The following is a 26,882-nucleotide window of genomic DNA, read 5'->3' as shown; positions in this document are numbered from 1 at the left end:
GTGACTCCTCTTTCATGTGCACAGTTAACCTGTGGCCTGCTGTACAAAACCTGGGCTGACAGGACCTTGGGGTTCCTGCCTTAGATCTGTGAATGATGTGGTCAGTGAAACTGAATATCTTACTTCCCTTTTCCATGTTTCAATTTCTGCTTATGTATATTTGGCTATTCATTCTTCCTCCAGATGTCTGTAAAATGCTCCATGTAGAAGGTGTCATATAAATTCTCAACAAATTTTAGGATTATTTTATTTTCCACCAGTTCGTGTGAGAGAAGCTGGGTTGGAAATTCACGTTCAAATTTCTTCCCTGAGTTAGTTATTTATTTAATGTATTTAACAAACACTTACTATATACTAGGCATTGCTTAAGAGTCTGACAAGTATTATTTACTCTTTATAATGACTGGGTGAGAGAGGTACCACATTATCACCATTTGGCAGATGAGGAATCTGAGACAAGGACAGGATAAATAACATGCCAAGGTCATATGCTAAATCCTTGGTAGGACTGGGATTGAAACCTAGCCTCCACTTTTAGTTATTTATTTTTTTGCTTTTTAGGGCCTTACTCGTGGCATATGGAGGTTCCCAGGCTAGGGGTCTAATCGGAGCTACAGCAATGCCAGATCTGAGCCGTGTCTTCGACCTACACCACAGTTCATGGCAACACCAGATCCTTAACCCACTGAGTGAGACCAGGGCTCAAACCTGCAACCTCATGGTTCCTAGTCAGATTCGTTTCCGCTGCGCCACGGCCACGGGGGAACTCCCCAGGCTCCATTTTTAATACCTATACTATACTGCCTCTCATTATGCTAATTACTGGGACAAAGATTGTGTAAGGTAGTGAATTGTGTAGCATTCTTTGCCCACCATTAAGGCCAATAGGAGCATTCCTTTGCAGTTATCTTTTTCTATTATTCTTTCCATGCCTGCCTCTTAACTAAGGAACTCTAGTCAAAACTTCTTTTCAGCATGGGATTGTCCTCACAAAATCATTCACGTTGTTGCCATAGTCTACTCTCTGTTGGTGGCTGGTTAACTCAGAATGTGTTAATGGGACTTCATGGCACGGATGACATCTTTAGTTCCAGATAGTCAGATGGTAAATAACATGCCTTGTGCCTGAGATTTTAGGCACTGTGGCTGAGTCACTATAAATCTAACCTTTCTATGGTCAATAACACACTCAATTCAGAAAACACCTTGATGAGATGGCATCATTTTTTTAATATATGAAGGATAAAAGTTATTTCTGAAAGTGGTTGATGTGGTGAAATGTGCATAAAGTCTGTAGGCCGGTGGATCTGCATTTGACTTATACATCTGCTGTTTCACTTGGCTCATCCTGTCTGGGAAGAATAATGCCTTCCTGACTAGTAAGTTGTGAGGGTCCAATGAGATAATATGCATAAGGCTCCTCACAGAGTGCCTGGTATACAGTGAGTGCTAAAAATATCTGCTTGCATCTTCTCTCCAGTTTTCTTGAAATAGGGTGAATGTGTGCTCTTCCAGTTGCAATAGTATCATTGCTTGTTTTTCCTCCTTCCATGGGCTTCTCTATCCAAGTTGAGCTCATTGAGGACTGGCTTAGCTTTTAACTTCACCCTTGGAGTGGAATATCATAGATTTCCCTAGTGTTTTCCATCTAGCTAGTCATCACTCTAGCATAATGCCGTAGTGCTTAAGGGATGATGCTTTATTTTTCCTAGGGTTTCTTAAATGCCAGTTATTTGAAGCTTGTCTGGTGAATGGTTCTCTAAGCATTGCTCTGTCATCCTCAACTGCCTTGGGCCATGCAATCTACTTCTGAGCTTGGAACCCAGCCACCTGCACAGTTTTCCTGGTGCAGTGATCCAGATAGAGTCAGAATTCAGCTGTTAAAATACTTTTTAGTGTTTCTGAACTGAACTCATTCCATTGACTAAAACCTTTTCCTCCTCTGTTCTCTATCTCAGTTAATAATGTTTTCTGTTCAGTCAACCAAGCCAGAAACTTCAGAGTGAAATTTGATACCCCCCTCTCCTTCATTTCCCATATCCAAGCAGGCATCAGGTCCAATGAATTCTATTTCTTATTTTTCTCTTGAAGCTTTGTTTCTTTTTCTCTATTTCCAAATATACATTGGCCTATATTACTGAAAAATCCAGGGAGTATTATTGCCTCAGAAATGGCCAAATGTAGGTGCTTAAACAAAAATTTGTCCCTATCTGTGAGCTCTTTTTCTTGATGTGTTGGCTTCATTCTCAGGCAGATTGTTCTACAGGATAACCCTTAGTAACTTCAAGTTTAGCAATCCAACCAAAAAGAAAAAAAAAGCAATCCACAAAATGAAAATTCCAGGGCTGACTCTTTTTGGACTGACTTGTGTTATGCTCCTGTTCTTGTAATCAGGTATAAAATATATTGCTCACTCAGGCCTAAATTATATGCCCAACCCTGGATCCTGGGGCAGAGTGATACTTTTCTGGAACTTCATGGACCAGATTAAGTGCTAGAGGGGTGATTCCCCTGTGAAAAAAAATCAGTGTTCTGTTACTGAAAGAAAGGGACATGAATTCTGGGCATATATAAACAAAATATTCACTAAGACCTTTATTATGTCTCATCGTAGATTCATTCAGTAGTCTCCTAAGCTCCCAATCTGAACCCAGTCCCTCCATTCCAGACAGCCTCCACATTGCTACCAGCTTAATTTTTCAGAAGCAAAGTTACTGTAGTATTTTGCTCAGAAATGTTCAGTGATTTCTCATTGAAAATAGAAGGTCAAAACTTCCCTGGTATTCGGTATGAAGTTTCCAGTTACAAAACCATGGCACTCACTCTCACATCTCCTTCCTCACCATTCTGATTCTTGCTCCTCTACATTCCGTGCATTGCCTCCTTTGCCTGGAGTGCTCTTGGTTGTCCTTTAAATAATGCTCCTTTAGAAGGCATCACTGACCTGCCCTTTTCCATCTATTACTACAGCATTTCTCACTTCCTCCCTTGCATTCGGAATGCCCTGAGTACCCCAAGAGCTGGGGACTCTCCCTCTTTAACCACCATAAGCCCAGTGCATAACCCAATGCCTGACATATAATTGGTGTTTAATGAATATTTTTGTTCAAAGAATGAAAATGATAGCAATTTGGTCATGCGTCTCATGGTTGAATAGGTGTCGGTAATAGTGTTGCCATTGAAGGGGCCTCTTTTTTCCCTTTTTATTCATTTTCACTTTAATCTCCATTTTCTGTTTCTTCTCTTTTTCCTTTGACCATGCTCTGGCAGTTTTATAACACTCGTAGCAAAGCAAGAGGATCACATGGTTTTTGAGTAATATATACTGCTAGTCCAGTTATTAGTACCCAAAGCCCCCCTAGAAGCATCCTCTTGAAGCTTTTGGGGGAAATGTTATTGTCAGAACCCAGGAGCAGGAGGTATATCAGCTGACAGCAGGGACCATAAGCTGAATCTTTTCTCAATATCTGCTGTTCCCACAGCTGTTTCTGCTTTTTATAGCTGCTTTATCACTTCTTCCATAAATGGATTTTTTTCCTGTTTTGGGTTTTGATTTGTAATCTTTCCTCTGTAAGTTTGACCAGCCTACCTGGGTAGTTATAGACCAGCTCTGTCCAACGTGGCCACTAGCCACATGTGGTAATTTAAGTCTAAATTAATTAAAATTTAAAAAAAATTTTAAATTTCAGTTCTCTAGGAGCTCTCTTGTGGCATAGCAGGTTAAGGACCTGATGTTGTCACTGCAGTGGCTTCAGTTGCTGCTGTGGTGTGGGTTTGATCCCTGGCCTTGGAACTTCTACATGCCGTAAGGATGGCCCCTCAAACTTTTTTTTTTTTTTTGCTCTTTTTAGGACCACACTCGTGGCATATGGAAGTTTCCTAGGCTAGGGGTCGAATTGGAGCTACAGCTCCTGGCCTATGCCACAGCCACAGCCACGCCAGATCTGAGCCGCACCTGTGACCTACACCACAGCTCACGGCAACGCCAGATCCTTAACCCACTGATGGGGGCCAGGGATCAAACCCACATCTTCACGGATACTAGTTGGGTTTGTTCCCACTGAGCCACAATGAGAACTCCTCAATTTTTTTTTTTTTTCAGTTCTTTAGTCACACTGCACAGACTTCAAATGCTTAATAGCCACTGTGGCTAGTGGCTGCCATATTGGGCAGCACAGATACAGAGCATTCCCAGCATTTCAGACAGTTCAATTGAACAGTGCTGTCATAGACTTAAATCTGCATTTTTCAGGCTAGCATTGCAGCATGCTTTCATGTTTTTAGTTCCTCTGGTTCAGGCTCACTTGAAGTGTAACCCACACTTGATCAGGAGGAGAGAAGATTATTAAAGAAAGTCATAAACTGTAGTGACTATATAGGGACTTGGCAACCTGTCTCTCAGAGTTTGTGGGGCTAATACTCTTTGCCAGTGAAACTCACAGGAACCCTGCTGGATTGGAGAGATGATTGATTTTTGACTAGAAAACAGCAGAATCCCATAATTTCTAAAGGGTTCTCAGACAGTCTCTCTATGAGCTCTGCATTTGGATACTTTTGAGAAGAAAGTAGTGAGGGTTATAATGCCATTCCTTTTCACTCCCGCTTTCAAGACTGTGTTTTTATTTTTTGCTATACCTAAAGACTCCTTTGAGAATTTTAGATTTTCCAAGGGGTTTTTTGTTTTGTTTTGGTTTGGTTTTGGTTTTTCCTACTTTTGTTATTTGCTCACTGTTTTATTGCCTTCTGGCCATAGAATATGTTGTACTACTTATACTTTTGAGGATCTATTGACTTTGTGTGTGTGTGCGCATTAGTATGAGGACAATTTTTGTGACTGTTTTATGCATGCTTTTAAAAAGGATTCTTTAGGATGTTGTTTTCTAGATGTAATAGAACAGCCTTGTTAACTATATGTTATTCGTCACTTCTGATCACTTTTTTACTTTTGGTTTTCATGATCTCTCATTACCATTGTTTTTCTTTTTTCCATTTCCATTTTTCTTTTTTTGTTTTTGGCAGTTTTTTTGGTGTGCGTGTGTGTGTTTTGTTTTGTTTGATAAATGTTTTGAGGACATATTATTACATACATAAAAACTAGTAAGAGTTATATTTTCATTATTCCCTTTGTCTTTTTAAATGATTCTTGCCTTGAATACAACCTTGATATTAATATTATAGTTTCCTACTTTCTTGTTTGATTGTATATTTTGTTTTAAATGTTGAGCTTATTCTATTAATGTTTATTTTTATCTCATATCTGTTTGGTCTTAATTCTATTATCTTTTAAAAAAGATTTTTAAAATGTTCTCTTGCTGTTTCCTTGCTTTCCTTGGCATTTTTTGTTTGTTTTTGCTTTTTAGGGCCACACCCCGTGGCATATGAAGGTTCCCAGGCTGGGGGTTGAATTGGAGCTATAGCTGCTGGCCTGCACCATAGCCACAGCAACACCAGATCCGAGCCGTGTCTGCAGCCTTACGCCACAGCTCATGGCAATGCCAGATCCTTAACCCAGTGAGCCACGGATCGAACCTGCAACCTCATGGTTCCTAGTCGGATTTGTTTCCCCTGCGCCAGGGTGGGAACTCCTCCTTAGCAGTTTTTGAGATGGTTTAGTTTTAGTTCTAATGATGGTTACCTTTTACTTTAAAGTAGTATTCCCTAAAACTGAGGCCACTGAGGTAGTGTCTTTCCCCTTTTGCCTGTGTTTGCCTCCTTTATCTTGCTTGTAAAGCACCCTTCTATCCAGACAACGTAAGATATGACTGTAAGGTAATGAGACTGACCTTCATATTTGGCTCATGAAATTGACCTTACTGTTTTTCAGTAAAACCTTATGTTTCATTCTATCCATTAAGCAGATTTGAGTCTTTGTTATATACAAGGTCATCCAATGTTGAGGAAGTCTTTCTAGCCATCTTCCTTCAGTGAGAGCACCATGAACGTAAACAGGGCCTTGGAATCTGCTAAGAAGAGATTTGACTGTAGTTTAAATGCAGTTAAGATATTCTTTGACTGTGGAGCACTGGCTAGTCTTAGTTACGTCGCAGACAGTTCAGTCTTAGAATTTTCTAGGTACCCCTTCAGATTTAATTGGATTCGTTAGATTTATACAATAGATGTTCAAAAGAAAAGGATGGAGAAAAGAGAAATAATACTGTTATTATCAGCTCAGTGGTTGTGCTTTCTGCAAATTATCAATTACACTCCTCTATGAAGCAGTTGTTGTTCTCTCCATTCTACAGGTGAGGAACTGAAGCTTAGAGTTTAATGGCTTGCTCAAGGATGCACAGCTAGTTTGTGGAGAGCTAGGGTTCAAATTCAAGTTCGCCTGATCGTGAAGCTTGTTCTCTTTCCATTGAATGACATTGTCTGTTTATTAAAATACAAAATAATACAGAGAAAGACAAATACCATATGGTATCACTTACATGTAGAATCTAAAATATGGCGCATTTGAACCTATCTACAAAACAGAAACAGACTCACAGACATAGAGAACAGACTTATGTTTGCCAGTGGGAAAGGGTGGGATATACGGGGAGTTTGGGGTTAGTAGATGCAAACTATTACATTTAGAATGGATAAGCAATGAGGTCCTACTGTATAGCATAGGGAATTCAATCTCTTGGGATAGACCATGATGGAGGACAATATAAGAAAAGGAATGTGTGTATACACACACACACACACACAACTGAGTTACTTTGCTCTACAGTGGAAATTGGCACATTGTAAATCAACTATACTTTAACTTTTTGTTTATTTATTTATTTTTATTTTTTTATCTTTTCAAGGGCTGTACCTGCGGCATGTGGAGGTTCCCAGGCTAGGGGTCTAATCAGAGTTGTAGCTGCCAGCCTACACCAGAGCCACAGCAACATGAGATCCGAGCCACGTCTGCAACCTACAGCACAGCTCATGGCAATGCCAGATCCTTAACCCACTGAGCAAGGCCAGGGACCGAACCCACAACCTCGTGGTTCCTAGTTGGATTCGTTAACCACTGCGCCACGACGGGAGCTCCAGCTTTAACTTTTTAAAAAAAGTAAATTTCCAAAGGAAAATAAACAATAATAATTCTCAAAAAAGAATAAATAATAATAGGTGATAAAAAATACAATAAGATGTAGAATACAAAATAAATAGAAAAAACATGGTCCCTCTCCTTAAGGAAATCAACCATATACTGGTAAATAACAATGGGTTTTTTTTAAAGGGTTATTATTAGGAGGAATGGTCTATTGACAGCATATATTATGGAGTTTCTAACAAGAAATTGTAGCAGGTCAGGTTATTTAGACCCTCTTGGAAGAACATTGAACTGAACCTTAATCCCTGCATTGAACAAGAAGAGAATCATTCCATGTGGAAAGGTCTGCATGAATAAAATCATGGAAGTAGGTGTGAGGTTAGCATGTTTGTAAGACAGTGTGGTAGACAGAGAGACTGTTCAGGTTGAGGAGTACTGAGCAGCATGGAGAATTTTTGAACTCTACTAAGGAGTTTGCACATCATCAGTGGTTAGGTTTCTGATGTAAGAGATTTTCCATCCTTTTGTTAAATTACTCATTATTAAAATGTAATAAATTTGATATCATTAAAAGTTCATATGATTGGTGAAGCATTTGTTGAATAGTATGAAGTTATAAAGAGTGCCTCCTTAAGCATTGAGGTTGCCCCCCTAGACTTTGAGTTCCACTTTGAGATTTAGGCACTAAAGGGATGGTACTGCCAATGGTTAGGGTCTCCTAGGTGCCCCAGAGCTGAGAGACTGTATTGACTCAAGTATTTTTTTTCTATAACTATATTATTTATTTAAGAAGCATCATAAATATTTAACTACATACTCTGCAAGTTAAATACTGTGCAGTTAAAAATAGAAAACTTAGAGCCAAATAAGAAGAAAATTAAACAAAAATTAAACATGGTAATTTCTTGCTACCTCAGTGTTAACAATAATTATTACCCTTAATTATATTTTTCTCTACTTTAAGAATGAACCCGTTACGTTCCAAGAAGTGCTTTCTGGCATTAAAATCTTAGGTTCTTGCCTGACCACAGTCTTTCAGCATAAAATGTGCCTTGATGAATGTTGCATGTGAATGCTGGTGATATCCAAGTAATTATTACCAAACAGGTTTAGCCTAGGAAAGACTGACCTCACTTGCTCAAAAATCTGGTTAAAGAATGGGGAGGGATGTTTTATTTCTCATGGTGATCTGTTTATTTGCATCTAAGATTCAAGTATGAATGGATTAATCCAGCCACTATATATGGGCTTCAACTGAACTTTCAACTCTCTGAAAATGATAACAGTGTAATTAGGATAAAAGATCCCTTAAAAAGGTAAAGATATTAGGCAGACTATCTATGTAAGTCAATTTTTTAAAAAATTTTACTTTTCTTCAATATGAACATACACCAAATACAGATGGTTTGGTACATCATAGAGTATGAATCACATCCTTTTGTAGCTTTGATATCTCAGGGACACTTTATTTTGTGGAAGCAAAGTTCTTTAGTTTTATCCAGAGGTTGTTAGTAGATCTGAATGTTCAAGATTTCTAGGATTTCAATGCTTTTAGTATAATTTGGAATCAAACCCTAGAGTGATAGGGTACTTGGTGACTACTCTCAAGATTTATCATGGTGTTCCTTTGACAGTTAAACTTGTAAGCTCAATACACATATGCAGAGTCACTTGAGGAACCAGACTGGCTTTCAGGCCTGCAAGAGTTGACTGTAACCTGCTGGAATGTAAAACTGTATCAGTCAGAACAGGCCAAATTAGCTCTGAGGAAGCGTAGGAGATGGAGAATCACTGAAGCAAAACTTGGGAGTCAGTTCATTTCTGTGATGGCAGTGTCTCACGGTTCAGCAATAAATGACCTTTTCAATGCCCACCTCAGTCCTGTGTGCATCTGTGTTATCTTGAAATGTCTCTCAGGACTGGTTTAGAAATAGAATAGGCTGACAGGTACATGAAAAGGTACTCCACGTGACCAGTCATCAGGGAAATGCAATTTAAAATCACAGTGAGGTGTTACCTCATACTTGTTAGAAGAGTTGGCATCAAAAAGACGAGATGAGCGTTGGTGAGGACACAGAGCAAAAGGGACCCTGTGCATTGTTGGTGGGATTGGGGCAATAGCTATAGAAAAGGGTATGGAGATTCCTCAAGATATTAAACCTAGAATTACCATAAGATCTAGCAGTTCTCCTTCTAAGTGTATATCCAAAGGAAAAAAAAATCACAGTTTCAAAAAGATATCTACACCCCCAAGATTTTGCAGCATTATTTAAAATAGCAAAACATGGAAACAACCTAAGTGTGTATTGACAGATGAATGGGTAAAAAAAACCAAAAAACCAAAAACCTCTCTCTCTGTCTCTCTCTCTTATACACACACATACACACACACACACACACACACACACACACACACACGAATTTTATTCAGCCGTAAAGAAGGAAATCTTGCCATTTGTAACACATGAATGTACTTTGAGAGCATAATGCTAAGTGAAATAAATCAGACAGAGAAAGACAAATACTATATGATCTCACTTATATGTGGAATCCAAAAACCCATGTGGAATCCAAAAAACCCATGCAGTTCTCTTGTGGTGCAGTGGGTTAAGGATCAGGCATCATCGCTGCAATGGCTTGGGCCACTGCTATGGCGCAGGTTCAGTCTCTGCCCAGGAACTTCCGCCTGCCATAGACACAGCTCCCCAAGACAAAAGCAAAAACAACCTCCTCTACCTCAAAAAATCCCAAACTGGGAAACAAAGAACAGATCAATGATTGCAGGAGGCAGAGGATTGGGGGTGGGGGAAATGGGTGAAGGTGGTACAGAGGTACAAAGGTACTTTAAGATAAATAAGTTTTGAGGATGTAATATACAGTGCAGTGGCTACAGTACTGTGTTGTATATTTGAAAGTTGCTAAGAGAGTAGTTCTTAAAAGTTCTCATCACAAGAAACAAATTTATAACTGTGAGGTGATAGATGTTAACCAAACTTAATATGGTAATAACTGCACAATATATATTTCACTATATATACATATATATGTATCAAATCATTATGTTGTGCAGTTATATCTCAGTAAAACTGGGAAGGGGGAAGACATAGAACAGGGAAATGTGATGACTCAAATGTTTAATGCCATAAGGTTGAAAAAAGCCTTATGTCTCCCAATTTGAATAACTTCTTAGTCTCCAAATTTGATCTCAAGGTCTTCAGAGAAGACCAGAATGAGATCTCTCTGCTTTCTCTTTTCATATGATATTCCTGTACTAGACCTAGCTTCAACTTCATTCATTTTATTTTATTTATCTACCTTTACTCATCCACCTTCAAAACATGGCTCAGAAAGTGTATAAAACATACAAGCGGTTAGTTTTGAGTACTGATAGAATAAAAAAGTATTTTAATTCAGGACCCTCCTACCCCTAAAGGTACCTATAGGTATTTAAATGATATTAAAATCGTTATGCTGAAAGTTACTTGAAGAAATTATAATGGTTCCCTTGACGGTCCTTGGTCCTCGAAGAGGGAAGAATAATAGTATTCTAATAAGAAATGAAAAGGCTAGGTAAAGTGAGCAGCATAACAGTTGAAGGAGAAGGAATTTGATATCTCATCTCCTCAGGTTTTCCTTAACCAGTTTGTTTCTGTGCATCCACTTCTTTTAATTCAGTTGCAACTAGTTTTAAGTTTTTATTGGGTTGGAAACTGCTGGGGATTAAAGGAACCTTGAAGATTCTTTAGGGCAGCAGTTTTCAAACTCTTCCTCTAGAGCATTTCAGATAGTCCAGGAGAATAAGCCAATTATTGATTGATTTGGGGACCTATCCCAAGTGACTCAGTGCCAGTCATTTTTGTCTCATTAAAACATTTTTGTCTCAATTTTAGCTTAAAAAATCATGGAGGAAAGTCATGGGCAATTTGTATTCTTATCTATAATATTTGTGTGCAGATAAATGTATTTGGTGCTAGAAATATAGTTAATAAAAACTTGCTTTTTTGTTTTTTTTCTTTGGCAAAAGATTTCTGGTTTTGGAGTTCCTGTCATGGCTCAGTGGTTACTGAATCTGACTAGGAACCATGAGGTTGAGGGTTTGATCCCTGGCCTCGCTCAGTGGGTTAAGGATCTGGCATTGCCATGAGCTGTGGTGTAGGTTGAAGACACGGCTCAGATCTAGCGTTGCTGTGGCTCTGGCTCTGGCGTAGGCCGGCGGCTACAGCTCTGATTGGACCCCTAGCCTGGGACCCTCCATATGCTTTGGGTGGGGCCCTACAAAAGACAAAAAAAAAAAAGATTTCTGGTTTTGAGCAGATGCCCTCCTCTCTTTGTCTATTGCACATGTAATGTCATTGCCCAGAAATGGATCTTAACAGGTCACACTCTTAGAAACATAGGGTTTTAGCCTACTTGTGTGAGGATGAAATGATAGTAGATGGAGATCACCTTACGAAGCACAATATGCCATGTAAATATGAGGGGTGGTTTTTGTTTTTACCTTAGTTTTCTTTACAACTTCAGTCCTCTTAGGATTAGGTCTTCTGCCCAAGTGAAAAATTACTAGGGGAAAGAATGTGGGGCAGGAGGCTTCTGTCTTAGACTTTCTTTGACAAGGTCAGCATCAGGTACAACAGACTAACTAACCATTGGTATAATTGATGCCCTTGCAGGAGGGAGCACTGGCAGTTGCTGGGTAATTTGAAGACTACTGTGGAGGGTTTAGTATCAGCCAATAGCCCCAACGTCTGGTCCAAGTATGGTGGCCTGGAAAGGCTTTGTAGGGACATGCAGAGCATCCTCTATCATGGGCTCATCCATGACCAGGTATGTAGACTCCTTCTTATTTTTTGTTAGAATCTCTTGTTGGAAAGAAATAGTTGCATTAAGTTGTGGGCAGGGGGAAGATCTGTGAGCCCTTGAGAGCTGGACTGTGATATGGTGATGATGAGGAGGAGAAGGACAATCATGATGAATCATTGAACTCTTCTTCTGAAGACTATCCTAGGATGTACCTGAGAAATATTTATAGGACATTGTCATTTTCGAAATATTAGCATCTTTTTGTAGATAACTTGATGCTTATGAATGGTATTTTTAGTTATAGCTTACCTTTTTTAAGGTAAACTTCATTGATGTTGAACTTATTAAGGATATTTTCCTTAATATCCTCAAACATTCTAATAAGCATTGAGTATTAAAACTGAGTGGAATCTAATAATACTCAATGGCTTCTCCTTTATCTTCGGCAACTACTCATTTGCTGTTGTTTATTTTCTTTATTTTTATTTTTTTTGTCTTTTTTGCCTTTTCTAGGGCCGCTCCCGCAGCATATGGAGGTTCCCAGGCTAGGGTTCTAATCAGAGCTGTAGCTACCGGCCTATCCCAGAGCCACGGCAACGTGGGATCCCAGCCACGTCCTCGACCTACACCACAGCTCATGAGCAAGGCCAGGGATTGAACCTACAACCTCATGGTTCCTAGTCAGATTTGTTTTGTTTTGTTTTGTTTTGTTTTAATTTTTTTTTAATAATTTTTTTTTATTTCCCACTGTACAGCAAGGGGGTCAGGTTATCCTTACATGTATACATTACAATTACATTTTTTCCCCCACCCTTTCTTCTGTTGCAACATGAGTATCTAGACAAAGTTCTCAATGCTATTCAGCAGGATCTCCTTGTAAATCTATTCCAAGTTGTGCCTAGTCAGATTTGTTAACCACTGAGTCATGATGGGAACTCCTGCTGTTGTTTAAATAAGGTTTGGTTTTGGATAAAATTGTCAAGTAGGTCATTGGGTTTGATCCCCTTATTTCAAAAAATTAAACCTCACAAACTTGCATAATTTGTGTTACTGGACATTCATGTTCTTTCCATATCAGGGCCTAATATTCTTCCCTGAAACTTTCTTAGCCATGCTTGTCTTTCTTTTTAATCAGAATTTATTCTCAGCTAGTAGCCACACTGGAAAACATCTAATCCATTAATTGGTATTAAGATATTCATAGTTGATAGGATTTAATGTGCCACCCTCTCTTCTAAAAATATGTGTATATTACCTCTGAACAAACTCTTTAAAACAGTGTTCTTCTTGGGTATTTTCAGAATTCAGGGGAAAAATTGTCTTGGGTTAGATTTTCTTTATTTGAAGTAAGTTCTCAAAGTGAGGCCCTCTTTTTTTGGCTGCTCCTGCGGCATGTGTAAGTTCTGGGGCTAGGGATCAAATCCATACCACAGTGGCGACCCGAGTGGCTGTAGTGACGACTTGGGATCCTAAACTTGCTGTGCCACAAGAGAACTCCAGAGGTGTTCTTTCCTAAAGAGTTTGAAGATACAGAGAAAAGTGTTATCCCTTAACAAGCTGACTTCTCAGTGGTTATCATTATTTAAACATCATTCTAAGTGTTCTCTGGTGGCTGAGGAGGTTAAGGATCCAGCATTGTCACTGCTGTGCCTTGGGTCACTGCTATGACTTGGTTTGACCCCTGGCCTGGGAACTTCAGTGTGCCCTGGGTGCAGTGAAACCAAACCAAACCAAACAAACAAAACATCATTCCAGGAATTTGGAGGCAACATTGTGTCGTAGACTGACAGAAGTCTTTGGGATCAGACAGAACTTGGATTCCCTTGGGGGAAAAATGATGTAGTAGTTATAATTATGGGTTTTTGAGTCAGACTGCACTTTTTTAAAATCTTAGCTTCATCACTATATGGTATTAGGTAAGTTACATAACTCTTTGTGCTTCTGTTTCCTCGTTTGTAAAATGAGGCAGTAATACTGGTACCTACCTCATAAGATTGTTGTGAGCATTAAATGAGATAATAACCTGAAAAACCTTTAGAAAACATTTCTTTTTTTTTTGTCTTTTTGCTATTTCTTGGGCCACCCCTGCAGCATATGGAGGTTCCCAGGCTAGGGGTTGAATCAGAGCCATTGCCACCGGCCTATGCCAGAGCCACAGCAATGCGGGATCCGAGCCGCATCTGCAGCCTACACCACAGCTCACGGCAACGCCGGATCCTTAACCCACTGAGCAAGGGCAGGGACCGAACCCGCAACCTCATGGTTCCTAGTCGGATTCGTTAACCACTGCGCCACGACGGGAACTCCTAGAAAACATATTAAAGTTATCTGTCAGACATAACTTTTAGTGGTATTACTTAACTTTTTAAAGATTTTTCTCATCCGTAAAAATGATGATAGTATTATTTATATCATAATGTTTGGTGGAAAGATTAAATAAAACAGCATATAAATTTGCCTAGTACAGTTCATGCTACATAGGAAGTAATTAGTAAATATTCCTTTCTTTTCTTAAGTATCAAGGTACACGTAATCCTATGGAAAAAAATTACAAACATTGGAATTTACAAAACAAGTTAACCCATTGCAATCTGGTTTCTTCCCTTATCACTGGTATTCTTGCTACTGAAGTTTAAGTAAATCCATGCTACAAATCCAGTGAGCATTTCTCTCTCTCTCTCTCTTTTTTTTTTTTTGGTCTTTTTGTCTTTTTAGGGCCGCACCCATGGTATATGGAGGTTCCCAGGCTAGGGGTCTAATCAGAGCTGTAGCCTCTGGCCTGCACCACAGCCATGGAAGTGACAGATCCAAACCATGTCTGCGACCTACACCACAGCTCACAGCAACGCCGGATCCTTAACCCACTGAGCGAGGCCAGGGATCGAACCCGAAACATCATGGTTCCTAGTCGGGTACGTTTCCCATGCGCCACGACGGGAACTCCAAGAGCATTTCTCTTTTGGACACTGTCTTCATGTTCTTCACCGTTGAATATCATCAGACCTTGACTCATATGGCATTATTATCTTCTGATGTCAAGAAACCTTCTCCTACCTCTGCACCATTCCTTTTTCCTTTCTTTCCCTGAAATCTTTTCCTTTTGGATTTTAGTGTGGGTTTTTTTGACACCCAAGGCATGCGAAAGTTCCTGGGCCAAGGATGGAACCCAAGCCCCAGCGGTAATCTGAACCACAGCAGTGACGATGCTGAGTCCTAAACTGCTAGTTTCCCAGGGAACTCCCAGATTTTATTTTTTAATGGGATTCAGTCCTGTGTCCTTATCTCTTCTTACTTAGTACATTTTCCTAAAACAGTCGCATTCATTTGCAGTGCTTTAACTGTCGCCTCTGCACTAACAACCTCCAGCTTAGACATCTCTGCCAATCCACATGACTAGCTTCTGCTGTAAGGCTACCTGTTCTATAGGCCAAGTACAACCTGACCCAAAATGAATTTATTTTCTTTCATAAGATTGCCCTTCCTCCTGATATTTTTAATATTAACCTTTGGCGTTGCCAACTATTCAGTCTCCCAAGCCAGAAACTTGGGAATCACACCAAAATGTTTTGTAAGAATCCGATACAAGTTTCCCAGGCTGGTGACCAATATAGATACTCAATTAGTGGTGCTGTCATTTAGTGGTTAAATTACCTGCTTTTTTTTTTTTTTTTTGCTTTTTACGGCCCACATGCGGCATATGGAGGTTCCCAGCCTAGGGGGTCTAATTGGAACTACAGCTGCCAGCCTACGCCGCAGTCACAGCAATGCCAGATCCGAGCTGTGTCTGTGATCTACACCACAGTTCACGTAATGCCGGATCCTTAACCCACTGAGTGAGGCCAGGGATCGAACCCACAACCTCATGGTTCCTAGTTGGATTTGTTTCCACTGTGCTATGATGGGAACTCCAAGTTACTTGCATCTTAATAGCAAAAAAGTTCTTTTCTTGGCTCCATTACTGATTTTACATTGTCATCTGGAGTAATCACTTTACTGTATTACAAGTGATTACTGTCTGTGCTGGAAAGAGAAAATGTGTCATGATAAAATAGTAAAGTCAGTGAAATTCTAAAATGAAAAATGCTTGGAAAATGCAAAATAATAATATCATTATTAATAAGTAATAATATCTGTGAAGGCAATTGGTCATCAGAATGAAAAATTTTAAAGTATGTGGTCACCTGCAAAATAGCAATAGTGTTAGTAAGTGAAAGCAGAGCAAACCAGACAGATCCATCATACACACATACCTTTAGCAAGCACAGGCTCTAGTGGAAAGAATTAAAAACAAAAGATCCATACCAATTTCACTGCCACTGTCTTCTGCCTTGTAAAGACCTAAAAATTAAAGTCTGTGTCAAGGCCTTTTTCTTTCCCTTTCATTTCCTCCCTAAAGATTAAGGCTTTCAGTGGCTTCTGGCTGCTGTGTCATCAGAAAGCTATTCTGGGTGTTGTACCCTTAGAGGGGGGGACGAATCCACGATTCATGCAGGTCATAGCTCTTCTGTGCTTTTCTAGGGATCCGTTATGGAATGTAAAGTGTATTTTAAAAAATCACTCAGGGCCTTAGGAAAGCTGTAACATGATGACCATATTCTTAGAGGATCTCATTTTCCTTGAGAATCTGCATCCAGACTACGTTTTAGTCTTTCCACAAGGCAAGATATATTTGACAACCCCGTTTTTGCTGTTTAGAAAAGTGGAGACACTCAATCCCTGAGCTTTCTTAGCTGAATAATAGTGCAAAGATCCTCCCTTTCTCCACCGCTAAGAAGAAACCTGTACTTGGCAATATAGATGGCCCACCCGAAAAATAACAATAATAACAAAAAGAACTCTGTGTATTTTTCTTTTCTAAATATGTAAGTGATATAAGGTTGTTTTTTTATTTTTTTGCTTTAGCACTGCACTCATATTGGATATTCCGAGGCTAGGGGTAGAATTGGAGCTACAGCTGCCAGCCTACGCCAGAGCCACAACCACGCCAGATTCAAGTCGCATCTGTGACCTACACCACAGCTCATGGTAACACTGGATCCTTAACCCACTGGGCAAGGCCAGAGATCGAAACCACAACCTCATGATTCCTAGTCGGATTCACTTCCGCTGCGCCACCACAGGAACTCCTATGAGTACTTTTATTTGCTGAAAATTTGGAAAATACTAACAAGAGTTTAGAAGTAAGTTTTTACCCATAATCTCAGCATCAAGTAATAATAATCACTCTTTATCATTTTGGTAGATTTTCTTTTTTTTTCTATGCATTTACATACTTTTTGAAATAGTAAAGTTATACTCTATATGTCACTCTGTAACTTTAAAATATTTTAATTTTTAAAATGAACAATACAGGAGTTCCTGTCGTGGCGCAGTGGAAACGAATCCGACTAGGAACCATGAGGCTGTAGTTTTGATCCCTGGCCTTTCTCAGGGATTAAGGATCCGGCGTTGCCGTGAGCTGTGGTATAGGTTGCAGATGTGGCTCGGATCCCGAATTGCTGTGGCTGTGGTGTAGGCCGGCAGCTGTAGCTCCTATTAGACCCCTAGCCTGGGAACCTCCATATGCTGCGGGTGTGGCCCTGAAAAGACAAAAAAATAAAAATAAAAATAAAATAAAATAAATAAATAAATTAAATAAAATAGACAATACACTTATATGGTTAAAAAAACAAGTATAAAACCATGTGCAATAAAACATCTTGTTTCCTTATAATTTCATAGATAACTACTGTTTTCCAGTTTCCTTCCAGAGAATTTTTATGTTTACAAAAACAAATGAATAATTTTCTTTGTTACGTCTTTTGATTTTTCATTTAAATGAAAGCATACTATAATCATTATTCTATACTTTGCTTTTTTTCACTTGATGTATCTTGTAATTCATTCCAACTCATTATTTACCAAGCTTATTCATTCTTTTTACAACTGTCATTTTATAATATTCCATTCTATGTGTGTACCATAATTTAATCAGTTCCCTGGAAATGAACATTTATTTATTTGTTTGTCTTTTAGGGCCACACCTGAGGCATATGGAGGTTCCCAGGCTAGGGGTAGAATCAGAGCTGCAGCTGCCAGCCTACGCTGCAGCCATAGCAACACAGGATCAGAGGTACGTTTTCGACCTACGCTATAGCTCACGGCAACGTCAGATCCTTAATCCATTGAGCGAGGCCAGGGATCAAACCTGCGTCCTCATGGATGCTAGTCAGATTCCTTTCCACTGAGCCACAACGGGAACTTCTGAACATTTAGATTATTTTGAAGCAGTTGCTCTTAGTAACAATGCTCAGTGAACAACCTTGCATATAGGTCATTTGTCCTTTACTGTAGTAAATACTGGGATTTCCTAGAAGTAGAATTCTAAGGTTAAAGGGTACATGCATTTCAGTTTTGATAGCTATGGTGAAGTTGCCCTCTAGGAAGTCGTGTCTCTTTACACCCTCACTAGCATTGTATAACAGTTTCTGATTCTTCATACCTTTGACAGTATAGAGTGCTCTTAAACTTAAACTGTTGCCAATATGGTAGGTGAAAGTTATATTTCTCTTACTCTGAAAGATGTTTATAAGAGCCCTTAAAATATTTCTCTATGAACTTTTCCCTTTGTTCGCATTTTCTTTAGATTGTTAGTCTTTTCCTACAGATTTGTAGAATTGCTTTATTTATAAAGGAAATTAGCTATTTGTCTGTAATGTATATTGTAAATATTTTTTCCTAGTTTGTCTTTTGAAATTTCTCATGGTGGCTTTTACTATGCAGAAATGTCTGATTTTTAGGAAGTCAGATTAATCATTTCTCTTAGGGCTTCTGGGCTCTGCATGATGCTTTAAAGAGGCTTCTCTACTCTACAGTTATTAAAAATGTTTCTCCATGATTTCTTCTTTTACTTTTCATGGCTTAATTTTTACATTTATGCCATTAAATATGTAATTTATTTTGAATATATTTAATTCTCTTGGCACATGGACCTATTTTTGAACTTCTGTTATGGTCTTTTCTCTATTTGTGTGCCATCATCACTCAGTTTTAATTTTTGGAGCTTTTCTTTATGGTAGGAATAGACCCTGGAGTTCCCGTTGTGGCGCAGTGGTTAACGAATCCGACTAGGAACCATGAGGTTGCAGGTTCGGTCCCTGCCCTTGCTCAGTGGGTTAAGGATCCGGCGTTGCCGTGAGCTGTGGTGTAGGTTGCAGACGCTGCTCGGATCCCATGTTGCTGTGGCTCTGGTGTAGGCCAGTGGCTCTAGCTCCGATTTGACCCCTAGCCTGGGAACCTCCATATGCCGCGGGAGCGGCCCAAGAAATAGCTAAAAAGACCAAAAAAAAAAAAAAAAAAAGAATAGACCCTCACTCATACAGCATCTTTTGTTATTGATTCCCCCCCCTCCCTGCCGCACATTCACATTACAGGTCATTTTATTTTCCTGTTAACTGCCACATCATTTTTTGATAAGGTCAGGAAAAGCCTTCTTATGCAACATAACCTGAATCATTAGCTGATTGATTAAATGAGGGGAATTAAACATTGGTAAGATACATCACTTCAAACATTTTAAAACATCCTAAATTCACATTTCATCACCAGTCTTTGGGTATAGGGACTGACTTTTTCTGTGAGTATGAATGTATTGATGGAGTTCCACATCATCTTTCTTGCATAAATTGCTCCCATAATACATCATAGCACTTCCAGCTTCAATTTCTTTATTCAGTTTCAAGATCTGTAATACTGAATATATAACCTTCTACATTTTAATTTTTTTCCCGTAACTATGAAAGTTGTCTTGCCCCTGCTTAATTTGACAGAGTTTTTGTACGGACATACATAAATGTCAAGGAATGAGCTGTGAGCTGTGAGCTGTGGTGTATTGCTGGATCATATAGCAAGAGTATCTTTAGTTTGAAAGAAACTGCCAAACTGTCTTCCACAGTTGCTGTACTATTTGTCATTGCCACCCACAATAAATGTGAGATCCTTTTGCTACACATCCTTGCCAGCATTTGATATAGGCATTGTTCTGGACTTGGGCCATTCTTCTCCTCCCCTGCCCCCTGCCTCCCCCTGCTTTGGGCCAGTGTAATAGATATGTATTGAGTTGTTTTAATTTGTGTCTCCCTGATGACATATGATGTACCTCTTTTCACATGCTTATTTGTCATCTGTATATCTTCCTTGGTGAGGTGTCTGTTAAGTTCTTTGGCCTCTTTTTAAAATTGGATTGCTTATTGTTGAGTTTTAAGAGTCCTTTGTGTATTTTGGATAACAACCTTTTATCATTTGTATCTTCTGCAGATATTTTCTCCTAGTTTGTGGTTTATCTTCTCGTTCTCTTGACATTGTCTGTCACAAAGCAGAAGTTTTAAATTTTAATGAAGTCCTGCTTATCAATTCATTCTTTCATGGATATGCCTTTGTTCTTGTATCTAAAAAGTCGCTGCCATATCCAATAAAGGTTTTCTTTTATATTATCTTCTTGGAGGTTTATAGTATTGCATTTTCCATTTAGGCCTGTGTTTCATTTTGAGTTAATTTTTGTAAAGGGTGTAAGGTCTGCATATGGTTGTCCAGTGTTTCAACATCATTTGTTAAAAAGACTATTTTTGCTTCATTGTATTGCCTTTGCTCCTTTGTCAAAAATCAGTTGACTATATTTATGTTGGTCTATTTTGGGTCTCTCTGTTCTGTTTTACTAATATTTCTGTTTGTTCTTTTGTCAATACCACCTTGTATTGATTACTGTAGCTTTATAGTAAATCTTGAAGTCAGTCCTTTTTGAAGAAAAACATTGTTCTTCCCTTTCAGTATTGATTGGCTATTCTGAGTCTTTTCCCTCTCCATATCAACTTTTAGAATCAGTTGTTGATATCTACAAAATAATTTCCTAGGATTTTCAATCAGATTTCATTGAACTATAGATCAAGTTGGAAAGCACCAACATCTTGACAGTATTGAGTCCTCATATCCATGAACATGGATTATCTTTGCACTTTGATAATTTTTAACAAAGTTTTATAGTTTTCCTCATAGAGATCTTTTATATATTTTGTTAGATTTATATCTAAGTATTTCATGTTGGGGGGTGCTAATGTATACAGTATTATTGTGTTTTTAATTTCAACTTCCACTTGTTTATTGCTGGTATGTAGAAAAGCTGTTGACTTTTATATAGAAGCCATATATCCTGCAACATTGCTACAATAACACCAGTTCTAGGAATTTTTCTGTTGTTGATTCTTTCAAATTTTCTATGTAGAAAATTATGTCATCTGTGAACAAAGACCATTTTATTTCTACCTTCCCAATCTATATACCTTTTGTTTCATTTTTTTTTGTCTTACTGCATTACTGGCAAGGTATGTCCTGACTTCAGGGACAAAGCATTGATGAAACCAATCCAGAAAAAGAGTTCTCATTGTCTGGGCTTTCTTGTACAACCAAAAGACTGTCAGCTAGTGTTTTATCTTTTCCTTCAAGGCTTGGGGGTTAGCAGATTTGTAGATGAGGACAATCCTGATCATAAACCCAACTGCATTTGCACAAAGCGGTGGAGTTAGCCTATCCCTTCCTGTCTTAAATTCTGGTGCTTGCTTTTCTTCTTTACTAGTAAATGTCCTTTGTGACTTTTTTTTTTTTTTTTTTTTTTTTTTTTTTGCAGAATAGGGAACTTTCATCTGCATTGAAAACCTGTTCAGGCAGATGTCCTTTCTCAATTATTTGCTTAATGGTGTGTGGGAGCTCATCTACTGACTTTTGGTTAGCAGAAGCTGCTTCTCTAAACCTCTTTCTAAAATTTTCAAACCATCCTTTGCTGGCATTAAATTCTCCATCTTCATTTTACTTTGAGTTGTCACATAATGACTTTTTCTTGAATCTTATTAGAGCCTACGGGGTACAGGCCTTTCCTATAGCAATCCTGTACCCACATAAAGCTGCATTTTCAATATGAAATAAAAAAGGTATTTTTCCAAAAGTACAAGGTTTTTGTGCCTATTGGAGTAGCTTCACAAATGTCCTTTTTTTTTTTTTTTTACAATGGTCCTTATACTGGATTCATTTATCTTGAAATGCCCAGCAGTTGCAGCTGCAGGCCTCAATCTATGGTACATATCAAGCAATTCAACTTTTTCTTGTAATGTTATGTCTTTTCTCTGCTCCTTGGGAACACTGCCAGCATCCTAGTGGCACTTTGTATGGGTCTACAAGTGTTACTCAGGGTCCTTAGCATTGGACTAAAATAAACATGATGAAAAACACACGAGAACTGGGAGAGGTCACCTTTTACTGCAATATGCAATTTACCGGGGAGACAGACTACTAACATTTAAATGAACAGAGTTATATGATGTCTTAAGTGGACACTCGCAGCGCTTGAGCTCACAACAGTAACAACAAGAGGTGGCTACGAAATTATTACCTTAGTATAGTATATGCTATAGGTAATTTTATGCACTTATGATGCAATACTGAATCTTTCTGTTTGCTTATATTTCTCTCGACTGTGAATGGCACCATAAGTGTTTGTATGTGTGAGTTTTCATAAACTTTAACTTTTTAATTATAGGTTTGTATATATTTTATGGTAGCAAATGATAAAATAGGCTATTGCCTATGTATGTTTTATGCATTCCCAACATATCTAGCGTCTTACTAATTTTTTCAATGTTTCTAGGCTATGTGGTTGGTCTGAGAGTTATTTTCAAATGGTCACAAATCTCCAAAAAATTTTCCAATATATTTATTGAAAAAAACCCACTTTTTTTTTAAACCTGTGTTGTTCAAGGGTCAACCATGTAACTTTCTATAACATATGGATGTATTACCTCCTTGAAAGAATGAGTAAAGTAATTTCTAACAATTATCCTTTAAAGCTTGCACATCTGTTTATATTCCTTTGATTGCTTTTGTTGAGGCAAAGGAAGATTATGTTTTTCTTTTTCCTCTCTTTGAATGTCAACACTAGAACTAGGTGTGGTTCAAAATGAGGATTTGTTTACTTTATGTGTTCCTGAAACAGGTGTGTTGCCGCCAGACTGACTACTGGCAATTTGTGAAAGACATCCGCTGGCTCAGCCCCCACTCAGCCCTTCACGTGGAAAAGGTAAGAAGGGAGGGTAACCACAAGGCTTCGTGGTTTGATGTTCTGTATGAAGAGTCTCCCAGGCTAGAAGGACAGTATATGAAGTTCCCTAATTAACTGAGGAGAGGAAATTATTCCTATGGGACTAATTTGGAGGGGAGGATGATTTACTTTAAAAAATAAACCTTGCAAATCCAAGGCTACTTTCCCTCCTTCTGGGAAAGATGTGAAAGTTTTTGTTACTTTCAGATATTTGCAAATATGGGACCAGAGTGAAGCTTATCAAATTCCAGGGCAAATAGCAAGAAGTTTCCTGAATGGTTGGGGGTAAATGGGACTAAGGTGATGATGACTGTTTAAGAAGAGAATGTACCAAATAGAGAAATGTGAGATATCTGGAGGCCAGTATCAAACAGAGCCTAATATGTTCCTGGGAGTTTTGGCTGTTGTAGCACTCTACTCTCCTGACCTCTCAGCTCACATAGTACCCCTCATTTCCAATCAGGGAAACAGAGCGCCAGGAGGATAGGTGGCTTTGCCGGAGTTCCGCAGCTAATTCCTGATCGATCACTGTCAATATTATGTATTTGCTTATTTATCTCTTTATCATGGAAATTTTCAAATATATTCAGTAGTATAATGAACCCCAAAATATCCACCACTCACCTTCAGTACCTATTGATTCATGGCCAGGCTTGTTTCATATATATCACACCTACCGCCAGATTCACTGCTGAGATGATGTCAGGAAAAGTAACCTATTTTTAAATGATCAGGATACCAAATCGTAGGGTGTTAGGCTCTGACACTTTTTTATGAGAAAAACCTAGAGCCTAGTGATTTTCTTGTGTGGATTTGTTGTCCTTATCACTTTATTTTCCCCACCAGACCCCCCTTCTAACTTTCTTTTGTAAAATATATTGCTGTAGTTATTTCCTCTAAGAAGCTGACTGAAATTGCCATCTTCCTTTTTTTCCCCCACCACTGATCCTGGGCTATGAGACCTTGCTTTTAGAAACAGCCAATTGAGGGAAGTTCCAAATAGGGGAACTTTGCTGTGACTAGAGCCAATGAGAGCTGATCAGATGGTTTCTATTTGAAGAATCTTTGGTGTCACTTTTCCCAGGTTTTTCTTGCATTCTTTTCTGCAAACTACCTGAAATAGAGGACTATATGAGAGAAGCCAGTAGGTCAAGTTCATTCTTGTTCTGAATGCTCCAGAATAGATGCCACTTTGGAGTTAGAACATAAAGCGACAGATATAGCAGCTCTGTCTTCTCCAGAAGCTACTATCAGGTCTTAACTGCTTAGTCCCTTTCCAGTGGCCCAAGCCAGCAGTGGAGCCATTAATCCCTTCCTTCCCTGTCCTTTCTCTAACACCTCTAGTTGATAGCTGGAGGACAAATACCTCTGATTGCCTTCTCTTACCTGTCTCAGTTTAGTTCAGGGCCTTAGGCCTCAATCTTGCTGGATTTACCAGGATATATATTTTGACTCTTTGCCTTCTAGTTCATCAACTTGCATGAGAGCAGCCAGAGCAGCACTGATGGCGTGAGTGAGCGTGCCGTGGCAGAGCTGTGGCTGCAGCATAGTTTGCAGTGCCATTGTCTCTCAGCCCAGCTCCGACCTCTACTGGGGGATAGACAGTATATCAGAAAATTCTACACAGGTAGGTGGAGGTCACCCCAGCAAGGACTGGTGCATGTACTTCCTCATTCTCTTCCTCTTCACTCTTCCTTTATAGATTCACTCTTATCCCAGGGTCTCCTACTTTCCCTTGATGCCACAGAGATTCTAATCAGAAACATGTGTCTGTTCTTCTCTCTAACCTTCTATGTAAACACAGTCACACTTTACGCTAAGGTATTCTCTGCTTCCATACACACAAATCAATAAGAACAACTACTATTGGAGTTCCTGTCATGGCTCAGTGGTTAATGAACCCAACTAGGATCCATGAGGACACGGATTCGATCCCTGGCCTCACTCAGTGAGTTAAGGATCTGGCGTTGCCATGAGCTGTGGTATAGGTTACAGACATGACTCGGAGCCCACATTGCTGTGGCTGTGGCCAGCAGCTGTAGCTCTGATTAGACACCTAGCCTGGGAACCTCCACATGCCTCGGTGCAGCCCTAAAAAGACAGACAGACAGACGGACAGAAAGAAAGAAAGAAAAGAATAACTACTATTTACTCAGAGTTTCCTATGTTCCAATTACTGTTATGTATTTTTTATACATATATGTTGAGTAGCAGTCCTGAGAGTTGGGTATTAATATTCTTGTTTTCTAATCAGGAAAGCAGAGTTCAAGCAGGTCAGGAAATTTGGCCAAAGTCACTCAGAACCAGAATTCAAATATGGATCCTTGAAGCCTCTTGTCATGGCTTGTCTGCTATACTGCACATTAATTAACCTCTTCTCAACTTTGTTTCTAGTTCCTTTCTGTCCACAGGGTATGATTCACCTCAAGTCACTTTTATCTTTTCCCTCTCTCTTTCCCTGAGCTTCTCCCAAGGCCTTACAGGGAGGCTAAAGTTCTCCCTACTGGTCTCCATCATTGTGATAGTTTTCTCTCCTCAGATACTGCTTTCCTGCTAAGCGACGCCCATGTCACAGCCATGCTCCAGTGCCTAGAAGCAGTGGAACAGAACAACCCTCGTCTCCTGGCTCAGATTGATGCATCTATGGTAAAAGGGTCAAGGGAGTATCTGTATCTATATTCTGGCCTCACCATGATATAACCCTCTGTTTCAAGCTACTTCACTTAGGCAACTGTGAACTGAAAGGCTTTATTTAAAAAAAAAAAAAAAAAAAGCCTTACAGAAGAAGAGGAGGTAACACTAAGTATTTGTTGAAGTAAAAAGTCTATTTGTAAGTAAGCTTAGGACTAATTGAGGAAGGAGGTATCTATTTTCTAAAAAAATACTTAGTCTAAGTCAGTTCCTCCTTAAGGGTAGGCTTGACAAAGAGCTGGGGAGAAGACATATGGTTTTGAGCCAGGCTGGCTATAGATTGAGCATTAGATCTATTGTGGCCTAATGTAACACAGGATCATTTTTGTCCTTGAAGTACAGAGAAAATTTTGTTGTTCGATGTTGCTTATTATTAGCTCTCCAATTTACTCATCCCATCACTAATATAGTGTCTCAGCTACAGTGGAATCACAGTCCCTGTTTTTTTATAGAGGGATCCCCTGTCTCTCCTGGTTTCTAAATTTTGATTCTTGCTTACCATCTATTGAATACTTTCTCTGTGCCAGTCATGGTGCTATGCACAATACATGCCTCATCTTATTTAATCCTCACGATTTTATAAAATAGGCATTTATCTAATTTTATAAAGGAGGCCACTGAGGGGCAGAGTAGATAAGTCACTTGCCCAAAGTTTGGACCAAATAACTTGTAAATGATAGGGCCTGGGTTTGAGCCAAGTGTATCTGACTCCTGACTCCATGTGCATAGTCTTAAGCACTTTGCCGTGCTGCCTCCATGATTAAGCACTCCTTAATTGGATCACCTAGGATTCCAGTGGCAGAAGCTGTGGTGTGTGGCAGGACTTCAAGGTTTCAGAGTTGTGTGCTCTATTGGAGGATAGCTATGCTTTACCTTCAGTCTCTGGCAGCAGTTCAAACCTGCTGCCAAAGGCAGTTCCTGCCAGCGTTTGTAGCGCTAAGTGCTCTTCCTCTGAGGGCCTCTGTCCTTGACTCTGACACATGTTTTTTCTTTGTAGTTTGCCAGAAAGCATGAAAGCCCGCTGCTGGTGACAAAGAGCCAGAGCCTGACAGCTCTGCCTGGTTCAACATACACCCCTTCAACCAGCTATGCTCAGCATTCCTACTTTGGATCCTTCTCTAGCCACCAGCAGTCCATACCCACTCACAGCTCAGGTATGGAGGGAGCAAGGGGTAGTTAAGGCACATATCCCCAGCCCTGGAAAGTGGAGGACTTACTGGGTGCTCACAGGCTGGCTAT

General features: G+C 39.3%; 1 protein-coding gene across 3 annotated transcripts in view; it reads left to right on the top strand.

The window, feature by feature from the left end:
- The window catches only part of RUBCN (rubicon autophagy regulator), a 53,955-nt gene that overhangs the window by 1,248 nt on the left and 25,825 nt on the right, over nucleotides 1–26,882 (top strand). For all 3 annotated transcript variants that reach the window (XM_047790183.1, XM_047790174.1, XM_047790165.1), the window contains exons 2-6: nucleotides 11,701–11,854; nucleotides 22,848–22,931; nucleotides 24,420–24,579; nucleotides 25,492–25,598; nucleotides 26,641–26,797. In XM_047790183.1, coding sequence (XP_047646139.1) covers nucleotides 11,701–11,854; nucleotides 22,848–22,931; nucleotides 24,420–24,579; nucleotides 25,492–25,598; nucleotides 26,641–26,797 — 662 coding nt within the window. The remainder of the gene's footprint in view (nucleotides 1–11,700; nucleotides 11,855–22,847; nucleotides 22,932–24,419; nucleotides 24,580–25,491; nucleotides 25,599–26,640; nucleotides 26,798–26,882) is intronic.

This window comes from Phacochoerus africanus, chromosome 1 (genome assembly GCF_016906955.1).
Source record: "Phacochoerus africanus isolate WHEZ1 chromosome 1, ROS_Pafr_v1, whole genome shotgun sequence".
In the NCBI taxonomy this organism is placed as follows: domain Eukaryota; kingdom Metazoa; phylum Chordata; class Mammalia; order Artiodactyla; family Suidae; genus Phacochoerus; species Phacochoerus africanus.
This window is presented reverse-complemented; position numbering and strand designations above follow the sequence as displayed.